Below are 11,815 nucleotides of genomic sequence, written 5' to 3' on the forward strand. Positions count from 1 at the left end.
ACAAGCAGCAAAAAATCACAACAGTGCAATAAATGACCCCACACTTGAGTGCTAGGCCAAAACCAGGTAAAATGCAGTTTTTAGAGAAAAAAAAAACGATTTTAAATTAAGTGCAACACAGGAAATGCAGTAAACAGGCTCCAGATGTGTTCCAAGTACTGTTACTGTTACAGATATAAACTTTAGCAAGCCGGAAAATGCCAAAAAGTAGGCGGCAAAGCAGTAAAACTTAACAAAAAATCAGAAGAAAATACTTAAAAATCACAAAAGTGGCTCCTTTTCTTCTCTCAGCATTTTCTCCCCTTGGTAGGTGCTTCAGCAACAACTAGCAAGCCTGAAAAGATGCCAAAACCACGAGGCAGACAGGTTTTAAGAGAGAGAGGCAAGGTTTAAGTATTTAGAATGAGTAATTCTGGTGCTGTTTATTTTGCAGATATGCAGGAGATCCATCAGAGTGAGGTCTGACAATGCCTTTGTATGCCAGGCATAGATCTCCTCTCAACAGCCTGTAGGAGATAGAATACACATATAGGGCCTTGAACCAGTCTGCAAAGGACATGTTACCTATGCCCTATATTCTTTTAGTGAGGAACCTCTGTGGACATTTCAGTTTTTTGATATGCCTGTCTAGGTACATACCAAAGGGGACATTGTACTCAGTGATAGGTCTGATGAACTTAAAAGAGGAATAAGAAAGGCCATAAGATAGTAACTGACACAATTAGTGTAGAACCAGAGAACAACTGGACATGAATGGCTGCTGGTTATGTTGCTGGCACCAACTAGAAAACCTTTTCCATTTGCTAATATAGGATTTTCTAGTAGTAGTATTTCTTGCCTCCAAAAGTACCTGCTGCATGTCCTCAGTAAACAGGTGCCTACAAGTGGTTGTATTCTGTACATTTTTTAACCTTACCTGTGTTTCCCCCCATTTGTCGTGTGTTTGCTTATTGCTGAAGAGAGCATATTAAGTTGGTTGAATCTTGAGGTATTTGCATGAGGTAAAATGGAGACTGAAGAGGAATTAATGAAAAACCACCGTAAAGAAAAGAAAGAACTACAAGGTGTTTCAATGGAAGTATATTGTCTGATGAAGTCCTATGTGTAAGGACGAAAACGCATATTGGAAGTGTTGATGTTAAGAGCGTTAACACATTATTTTGTTGAGCTGAGTACCTTGAGTGGATTTTAATTGTTGTGGAATAAACTTTCTGAACCGTAAACCAGCGTGCTCTGGCACTTTTCATTGGATTAACAGTTTTTTGGAGTGCTTACACTTTTCTTGGTTCGAGGTGCCTACAATGAATTAAAATCTTGTTTTCTAGGCAGTCATCTGAAGTTGATTGATATTGAGGTGTTTCAAACACTCCTGTTTTTGTGTGAGTAGATCCAGTCTGTGAGGAAGCTTGTGGTAATTGCCCCTGGCCATATCTAAAACAAGGGAGAACCACAAATGCCTGGGCAAGAAGGGAATCACCACAATGATCTTGGCAGTTTACTTCTGAATCTTCAGAAGTACCATGGATATTTGTGGAAAGGGTAGGAAAGCATATAGGAACATTAATGTCCTAGGAAAAGAAAAGGCATCTGTCTTCCAGGATTTCTTGCATAGAGTCCTGGAAGGGAATCTTGCCAGTTGATTGTTCAGAGAGGAGGCAAAGAGGTCTAATTGAGAAACTCTCCCACAGATGGATCAAATCTTGGAAGACCCTCAATTTAGTTTCCATTTGTGAGAGTCTGCCCTGGATCTGCTCAGCTTGTCTGCCACAAAATTCTACTGTGATTGAATGTAGGATGACTGTAGAGTGATATTGTGCTGTGAAACTATATCCCAAGTTAACATGGCTAGTTTGCAAAGGTGGTACAACAAAGGTCTCCCTAGCTTGCTGATGTACCACATGACTGTGGTATTGTCTGTAACGACTTAAAGACATACCTGTGAACAGAAATTGTTCAATGATTTGAGGCCTTGATCAAAGCAGGCATATCCTTGATATTTTTGTGCTTGCATCTATCCTTGGTGTCCCACAACATGTGCACTTTTATCCCACCTGAAACTGCTCCCCTAGCAAAGTCAGAAACATCTGTGGTGGCTGATGGCACTGGAGCAGGTAGGGAGAAGGATAAACCTGGATTTATCTGTTGTCTTCACCAAAAATTTCTCTTCTGACAAACTTCAGCACAGGGATTTGAAAAGACAAAAGGTGTTGATGCTGGGACCAAAGAGATTTCAGATATCACTGTATCTTTCTTATGGGGAGTCTTGCCAGGGGTATAATGAGAATTATAGATGAAATAAGACCCAAAATCTCAAGGTATTCCCTCTCAGTGATGGGACTCTGAATAGAAAACCTTAGAAACAGATCTAGATAAAGATCTCTTAACCAAGACAGAGACTCCCAACACTTTGATAAAGAATCTGCAAAGATAACCAACTCTTTAAATATGGAAAAATGTAGATAGCTTGTAAGCTGTAATGAGCTATAGCCATAGCTGGAGCTAGGCACTTTGTGAACATTCTTGGTGCAATAGATAGGCCAACAGGTAAGGCAGAGAACTGATAATGTGGTCTAGCCTCTCAAATTTGAAAGAGGAAGAAAAGTAGCAGGTTGTGAAGTGACATAATTTTGAATATGGGCACTATCATAAAAAGGTTTATGAAATAAAGATCCAGAAGTGGACTCTAAGCATGTTCTTTCCTTGGCACTAGGAATGTCCTTGAATAAAAACCCTCCCCCACCCGAGAGGTAGGAACTAGTTATATCAATCTTTGGGACAGTATATGATGAAGAACTGGTGGAAACAAAAGAGACTGATCTCAAGGATGAGGAATGACCCCCTGGATAGGAGGAATTTCCACTCACTGCCATCTGCAACTTTGATGAATGACTTTCAGAACCAATTTGCCTGAAACAATCTGTTGCCAAATACAAAAATGAAGATTCAGACTTTCTGGAAGAAAAAGGGGAGTCAGTGGTTGGAGGAGGTAACAAGATCTGTTAGGAAAAAGAGGGCTGAAAAATCTTAAGAGTTTCCATGGATCAAACAGCAGGAATGGGTGTAGGTTCGAGAAAATCCTTCTATAACAACTTGGAATACCTTTTGAGGGACTGAGAAACCTCGGTGTTCTCCCACTATCACATTCTAGTAATAATCTCAGAGAAAGATAAACACCCATAGAAAGAAACAGAAACTGAGCTCTCCTCTGAGTTTGAATCAGAAATCTGAGGAAAAAACTTCTGTCTCCACATCTTCCTCTTGAGATTCATAATCTTGAATCTCTTCAGGAAAAGAGGAATCCCTCTTTCTTCTGCCAGAAACTACTTTACAAGATAGATCAACAGCCTGAATTAAAGCCTTAGCCAGACCTAGTAATCTACTCCTATCATACATACTTAGTTTTCTGTTTTTATTTTTACAGGAAAAATTGGGCCAACGGTGTTACCAATGACAGCCACAGCTTCCCCTAGAATGGACACAATATTCTGACACAACAGAGAAACCTTCACTTTTTTTCTTCCAGGACCAGCAAGAGTGACTCTCCTTTTGTGATTTGAAGAAGAACTGACTATGGGACCAGTAGTCTGTTCCACAGTCAAGCCAAAAATGGTGCCTTCTTCCTGGGGAAGACAAGCAGCAATTGCCAGTATACACTACCAGGCCACAAAAAGTACTTTTTGACAAAAAAACAGTATAAAGCACTTTAAAACAGTATGCCAACCCCACAAAGTAAAACAAAGACAATTTCTCCACAGAAAAAGTGTTTTTAGTTACCACTTTTAAAATGACAGAAAAAAAGAGTGCTCCATTTAAAAGTGCATCACAGTCTCAAGATGGTCTATTAAAACACAACACATCTAGCTTTAAATAATTTTCCTAAAGAGGAAAGTAATAAAACATTAACAAAAATAAGAAAATGGCATTTTTCCCCAAAGGGAACTTATATGCCAGCAAAGGAAAGCACAAGCCAACCATCAATCTTCAAAAGCCAGAGAGAAGAGTATGTTTAGGTTTCAGTAAGGCTCTGAAGGTCTTTGCACCCAAACTTTTCTTTTAGTCAGCTCAGCTCAAGTTGCCTGACAGTTTGGGCACACAGAATATGTCCTGATTCTTTGGTGCTGCCTGGCTATTATATCCTTGGCACCATATAACTCAGATAACTAAGGCTACTGCAGCAGTAATCAATATGATGAACCAGGTCAGGAGGAACATTCATTTGATCCCAAGAAAATACATTCCTTGGTCTGGAAATGGTCTCAGCAAAAGAGAAAGCATCCATCTACACAACGTCAGGCTCACTATCTGAAGAATCAGAGTCTTGGCCTATAGAATCCTCAGGTGACATAACCCTGTTCTCAGTCCAAGTCTGAATCTTCAGAAAGAAACTTCTTCATCCTTAGAAGAAGCAGTACAAGATTTAGGAGGAGGCATATGGCACTCAGAATTAACTGCTTGCAATAAACTCCTAGCCAAGGTAACAACATAATTTTTAGCCACAGAATCTATCTCCCTTCCATGTGATTAATTTTTCTTTCTTTTTCACAAGTACTTCTCTAAGGGGAGAATGGCTAGGGGAAAGCAAATCATCCTGAGCAAGAGGTCTTTTTATCCTGGTACCCCGAGAAGACCCTCTCAAGATACCTCATGTACCTAAAATGGCTGGTTCTCCTATGCCACAGGTGGACACTAGAACAGCCACAGAGGACATACCTAACCCCCAATCCACAGGGGTCAACTAGGCTACAAGAGAGGGATTCAAGAAAATAAGTGAGCAGTCTGAGAAAACAGTAGTGGCCACTGCAGTGTTACCCCCCCCCCCCACCTCAGCTGAGGCAATGATAAGCCTGCACTATAGGCAAGGACTCCTGTTTTAACTGTTATTTTCTTTTTAGCTACATTTGGAGAAGGACCAATAGGAATGGGCCAAGTATTCACAGCATATCTGGGGAAGAAGCATGATGATCAGTAAGCTATTCCTGCAAAAGTCAATTGAAAGGCAAGTTGTCACTTGTAAGCACAAGCAGCAAACAGTCCTCATAAAAAGTATTACATTTCTCAAAACAATGTTAAACAAACAGAACACAAAATCCCCCTGTGAAATTGAGACAGTTTAAAAAAATTAGGTTAAGTTTGACTACATATCAGCAACATCATAAAAAAACTAATCAAAACTTGGGCATGATGTATAGGGCTAAGAAATTTATCTCTAACTCCACAAGAGTAACTCTTGCCACCACCTATCTCTTACTCTCCCTTCTACATGCTTCACCTATCCTAACCAATCTTCACTCTTTCCTCAAAGCAAAACTCAGTCAATGTTATAATAAAATAGCTAAATCTGCCACAGGGCAGGCTCACTACTCTCACCATTGCACTGCTCTCAAGACTTAAACTGGCTCGAACTACCCCAACTTCTCACCTATAATCAACCAAGATTAACTCACAAAATTCTGTGCAACTCATTTTCACAAGCTACATCATCACTACTTCAACACTATATTCCATCTCGTGACCTACGCTCCTCTCACAACTATCTAATATCTATTTACAAACCTCAAAGATCTAACAGGGTTAGTCTGTACTCTCACTGTGTTACCAAATCATGGAATAGCATTCCAGAAGCAATCAGACTTATACCCCACTACTATTCCTTCACTTCTAGGCTGAAAGAACATCTAACCAATAATTGGATCTGCCCATACTCCTTGCCATCTTCGTAGTCTTTTCTATTCCCTTCTTCCCCACTCAATAGACTTTCTCTTGATATATCCTACTTCCCTTCCTGCTTTACCTACTTTCTAGCCTCGCCTGTCTTTAATTCCTTAACATTCTAATGTCCTTTCTTTATATGCTTACACTAACCTTTATCTATTCCAGAATTTATGACTGAAATTCACTATACAACCTATTACTTATTCTGTTATATATTTTTCATGGATACATTGCATGTAACATGCATATTAGGAACTCTCGTCTATCGTGTATATAATGTATGGTCAACTTTATCACTTGCCTTATATTTTGCTTATTTTCTTTTACTGTATTCACATACTGTACTACTTTGCTATTGTCTTAATATTTGTAACCATTGTTCAATTTTTTAATTCTGTTTAATGTGTACTGTGGAGCTTTTCTCTCTGGGCCTCCCCTGAAAATGGGCTCATACCCAGTTGGACTTTCCCAAGAAACAAATGTTAAATAAATAAATATATAAATAAATAAATAAATAAATAAAAGGGGCGGAGGGCAGTTTACCTACCAGTTAAAAACATAAATAAATACAATTACTGTGATTTCATACTAATTGTGTCTTTACAGTATTCTGGGGAGGAAGGTGCAGTTTAGAGTAAGTATACTTACCATAAAAAAAAAATCATAACACTTGAGTTATACCCACCTGACTGATGTCTTCAGACAAAAATTGCAAATGCAGTGGTTTGTTATCTGTAAGGTATCATCAATCCATGTCTTCTGTAAGGCAGAAGCTGATAGAATAATTGTGCAAAATCTTACTTTAACAATAGATATCCTTATCTATCTTCTCTGCTACAGTATTCATAATATGAGGGACTTCTCTGTTGTGGGAGACCTGATGTCAGCCAGTATACAAAAGACTTCACTACTGTAGGATGGGTGGTACATCGCACATAGGCTATGATCAGATGTCGGCCGTAAAAGTGAGGTGCGCATGCACCATCCTCAGAACTGACTGCCCCAGGATGAATGCCAGCTTAAGGAAGTATGATAAGAATCATCCAAGAAGAAACAAGGCCAGGGAGAAGAAGGGATGTGTAGGAATACTGCAGCAGAGAAGAGAAGGGCATCTATCATTATGGTAAGAGTTTACACAACTATTCTATGTCCTTCTATTCATCTGTTGCAGTATTCATAACATGAGGAAGAATACCAAAGCTCATGAAGTAAGACAGGAAGGAGTAGCTGAGGAGCTTTCCAGGAAGCCCTGCAGTATGGCTCTGGCAAACCCTGCTCTAGATTTAGAAATTACATCTAATTTATAGTGTCTGGTGAAGGTATGGACTGAGGTCCATGTAGCTGCTTCAAGAATTGAATTAGTGTCCAATCTCTTGAAAAAAGGTCCCAGATGAGGCTACAGCCCTGGTGGAATGAGCCTTAACATGAGAATGAAGAGTCTTACCATGGCGAGTGTAGCAGAAGGAATCAGTCCTGGAAATTCAGGAGGAAATAGTCTGCTTGAACAAAGCCTGCCCTAGAGCACTGGTGTGATAAGAAACAAAAAGCTGATCTGACTTTCTAACAGCCTTGGTCTTATCCAAATAAAATCTAAGTTGCCTGTTGGCATCTATAATAATGAGGACTCTCTCATTAGAGTTCTGGGGAGAAGGGAAAAAGGAAGGCAAGTGTATCGACTGATTTAGGGATTGGTCATTGACTACCTTAGACATAAATGAGGGGTTTGTGTGCAGGGAGACCCTGTCTTTGTGGAAGACCAGAAAGTGTAGAGATACCATAATGGTCTGCAGCTCAAACACATGTCTGGCTGAAGTTAAGGCTAAGAGTAACACAGTTTTCCAGTAATAGTACTGAAGAGAAGCGGAGGAAGCTGGCACAAAGGGTGGGAAAGTCAGCTTTTCCAAAAAAAGTTGAGGTCCCAGGGAGGCTGAACAGGTTTCCTGGAATGCCTAATGTGTAGGACACCATTAAAAAATTGTTTTGCCTCAAATCTGCTAGCTAAAAGGGGAGATAGAAGCAGACAGTAAATATGGCTGACATGAGATTTTACTGAACAGTAAGCCACATCAGCACTGAGCAATTCACACAAATAAGTTAAAACCAGGGGAATTTCCACTGTTAATGGGTCCTGATTTCATTTCAGACCCCAGATTGAAAATCTATTCCATTTTGCTGAGTAAGATTTTCTGGTATTTTGTTTCCAGGCCTCCTGCAGGACTGTGAGCACATCCTCAGAGAATAGGTGTCTGAAAGGGATTAGTACCCTATCACCCACAAGATCAACTGAAGACTAAGCAAGTGGGGATGGATGAGTCCCTTTGCCTTGTGTGAGGTAATTTGTGTTGATTGCCCCTGGCTAAATGCAAGAGGAGAGGAACCAGTACTGTCTTTGCCAAAAGGGAGTCACCAGCAAGATGTTTGTCTTGTCCTGCTGAATTTTGGACAGGACTTTTGGTATGAAGGGAAGGGGGGGGGGTGCATATAAAAACTTCCCCTTCCAAGAGGAAGAAAGGGTGTCCACTTTTCGGACCAGAGTAGGGGGCTCTCTGGCACAAAATTGTGGAAGTTGTCTGTTCATGGGGGAGGCAAAAAGGTCTGTTTGAGGAGTGTCCCATTGGTGGACAATGTCTATAAACACATTCCTTTGAAGCATCCATTGATGGGATGGTGTTTGGGACCTGCTCAGGTAATCTGCCATACAAGTTTGAGAGGATAGGATGCACACTGCCTGAAGGTTTACCTGGAATTTTACTGCAAGTTCCCAAGCCTGAAGAGCCAGTCTGCATTAACAGATAGGACTTGTTCCCCCGTTTGTTCACATACTAGAGGATTGTCATACTGTCTGTGAACAGCTTCAGAGGTCCTGGTTGGAATAAGGGTGGAATGTCTGCACAGCCAATAGCAGTGCCCTCATCGCCCCTACATTGATGTCTTCCTTCAAATGAGAGGGAGACCAGATACCTTGTACTTCAGGTGGCCGAAGGTTGCTCCCCAACCTACATCTGAGACTTCTGTGCAGATCTTTTGGTGAGCAGCAGGAAGTTGTAAGGGTAGTCCTGGATTGAGTGGCATTTGATGTATTCACCACTGAAGTTCCTTCTTCAGACAGGGGATGAGGGGAATGGAGAATTCTAAGGGGTAACAGTGTTGCATCCAAACTGATTTTAGATACCATTACCATTTTCTCATGTGGAGTTTGGCTAAGGGGATCATGGATATGGTGGATGTCATGAGGCTCAAGACCCTTAGGAACTCCCTGGCTGTAATATGGTAAAGCAGTAGAGTCTTTTAGAAGTAAAGGATGAGGTCCTATACCCTTTGTGGGGGAAGAGAGTCCCTCATAAGATCTGTTTGTATCCTGCACCCCAGGAAACTTAGATCCTGTGAAGGGGTGAGAACTATTTTTTTTTAAGTTTATGGTGAACCCTGATTTTGCAGAAGATTGATTGTAAAGACAGTATTTTATTCCAGCTCCTCTGCGGAGGCAGCTAGAAGAAGAAAGTTGTTCAGATACAGAAAGATGTATATTCCCTGGAGTTTGCAGTGGGCAATCATGGGACCAAGGCATTTGGTGAAGACCCTTGGTGCAGTAGAAAGCCCAAAGGGCAAGGCACATAACTGAAAATGCCATGATGAAACAGAGAAGCATAAAAACTTCCTGTTGGTGGAATAGATGGGAATGTACAGATATGCATCTTTGACATCCAGGGTAATAATGAAGGCTTGAGGCAGAATGAGTGAGAAGATAGTCTGGATGTTCAGCATACAGAAAGTGGGTACTTTTAGGAAGGTATTGAGATGGGACAGGTTGAGGATGGGTCTCCAGGAACCATCATTCCTTGACACTAGGAACAATCTGGAGTAGAATTATTTGCCTATTTGGCTTTTGGGGGCGCTCTGGATGGTTCTTTGGTTCAATAATTCTAACAGAACCTTTGGGAAAAAGGCAAGTTTTTCCCTGGGAGGTTGAGGGATGCCCCTGAAGGAGGATAGTTGATGCCACACAACAAAGTACCCTATTTGAACAACTGAGAGGACCCAGGCATCCTGGGTTATACTTTCCTAGGACTGCAGGGATAGGGGAAACCACTGAGAAATTGGGATGTGGGTGGGAAGGGGAAAGCAGTCAAAGACAGGATAGCTTGTTTGGAAAGGGCTGCTTAGGTGGTGGAGTTACCAGTGGTGCCGTAGGCTGTTGTGGCCTAATGTCACTCTTTTTTATTCCAGGTTGTGTGTGATAGGAATGTCTAAGCACAAATACAGGCTTTGCAGGGTAATTTCTTTGGAACTTGGGTACTGGGGAAACTAAAATATGTTTCAATTCCTGCAGTTCCTTACCCTTTTCCTTCAGTTATTTGAACAGGTTAGCAGCTGCAGGTCTAAACAAGGCAGAATTGTCCAGAGGAGTATCCATACATTTTGGCTTTTATGTCCTCAGGTAAGGGCTGAAGTCTTATTCAAGAAAATCTTCTTACTGATCCAGAGGCAGCTGCTCTGCCAGAAGTCCCTGCAGCATCATAGCTGCAATTTACTGAATGATGTGCTACTTGAAAAGACACACCAAACAAAGAAGTAGCCAAGGCTTTATTTTCTGAGTCAGGTAAGCTTGCAATCACCTGTGAAAGTTGGATCATAAGTTCTAAAGCAAATTTGGTCATATGTGTTTGGTAATTTATGGCCCTGAATGCTAGAGTGGCGGAAGTGTATCCTTTTTTGCTTAGTCTATCTAGGATCTTGCTATCCTTATCAGATGGTAAGTGGGTAGGGGAGGGCAGCAATTTTGATGGCTTGTCAGAAGCCATAAAAATTACAGAAGGGTCTGCACAAGGACATCTGAAGAGAAACTTGTAGTCCTCTGGGACCTTGTAGAAGCAGTCTGGCTTTTTGGGGGCAGGTGGCTGGGAAGCTGGTGCCTGTAAAGCTGAGGCAAAAGCACTGAGAAAGGCAGGCAAGACAGGAGGGATAGCTGATGGCTAAGTGATTTCACCTGTAATATATCACAGTACTTCAGATACTTGGGTGTTATCCCATTTAAAGTGGTCTCTCATCTTAGCTAGGGTCTCTCCAAAGGACAGGTCTTCCATTGGTGAGTCTGTATCATTTGATTCCTCATCTGGGGATGTATAATCCAGGGGGATCGGGGAAGAGTGAGACAGGGATTCATCTCCTGAATATACCTCTTACTCAGATGTATCCTCTTCCCTAGTTCTTTTAAATGGAGAAACAGTACTGGGGAGGGCTATAAATCCTGGCCTAAGTGATATAAGGGTATTGAAAAGGCTGTGAGTCAATTGCTGCCAATTGCTAACAGGATCTTTTGGTGGAGACAGATGCTTATTTCTTTTCCATGCAGATCTGCTTTATGTAGGGTAGGAGGGCTCAAAGTAGGCCTACCTTTGATCTAGTTGTAATCTACCCCTTCCCTAACAAAGATCTGTGCAATCTCCTTAGGGTCTTCCATAATCATGAGCCATGGTTCCCCTTGGACATCTGACACAGATGCCTGCTCAGCCTCTGCGGATGTGCTATTGCTCAGATCCAGTGTGGTGGCCTGGACATCAGGCTCAGCCTGCAGATCTGAGCTGTGAACCATGCATGTCTCCAGGCTGTCCTCCACCTCAAGAGAGATGTCAGTATCCAGAGGTGCAGCAGATGGTTCAGGCCTTTGCTTTTAGGCCTTCTGTTTCAAAATCAACTCGGCTTCGGACCCCAAGGATCCCTCCATAGCACTTTTTTCTAGCAGCTTTAAGCACTGATTCTCAAGGTAGATAACTAGGGAGGATAATCTACTCCTTTAAGTCTTTGGGATAAATGCCTGACAAATAGAACAGCTTTTGTGGTTGTGGTCTGGGCCTAGGCAGAACAGGCACTGGAGGTGGCTATCCTTGTGTGGAATTTGTCATCCACATTGACACTTGCCCCTCTTGGATGATATGAACCCTAACCAAGGAGAGTAGCAAAAATTAAAAAATATCCCCAGTGGTAGACTTACCTGAGTTTTGAAGAATCACAAAAGACTCAGAGTCAAACGGTATGTTGGAATCTGGCAGTACAGATGTTTTGAGGATGGCGTGTGCCTACATCACTTTTATGGCCGATGTCT

General features: G+C 41.5%; 1 protein-coding gene across 2 annotated transcripts in view; it reads left to right on the plus strand.

Moving 5' to 3' along the window:
* Positions 1–908: 908 nt before the first annotated feature.
* OTUD6B (OTU deubiquitinase 6B) overlaps positions 909–11,815 on the plus strand; it is a 1,944,790-nt gene continuing 1,933,883 nt past the window's right edge. For both annotated transcript variants that reach the window (XM_044088034.1, XM_044088035.1), the window contains exon 1: positions 909–1,064. In XM_044088034.1, coding sequence (XP_043943969.1) covers positions 1,007–1,064 — 58 coding nt within the window. In that variant the 5' untranslated portion in view covers positions 909–1,006. The remainder of the gene's footprint in view (positions 1,065–11,815) is intronic.

Source organism: Protopterus annectens, chromosome 11.part0, assembly GCF_019279795.1.
Source record: "Protopterus annectens isolate FY-2018-M chromosome 11.part0, PAN1.0, whole genome shotgun sequence".
NCBI classification, from domain to species: Eukaryota; Metazoa; Chordata; order Ceratodontiformes; family Protopteridae; genus Protopterus; species Protopterus annectens.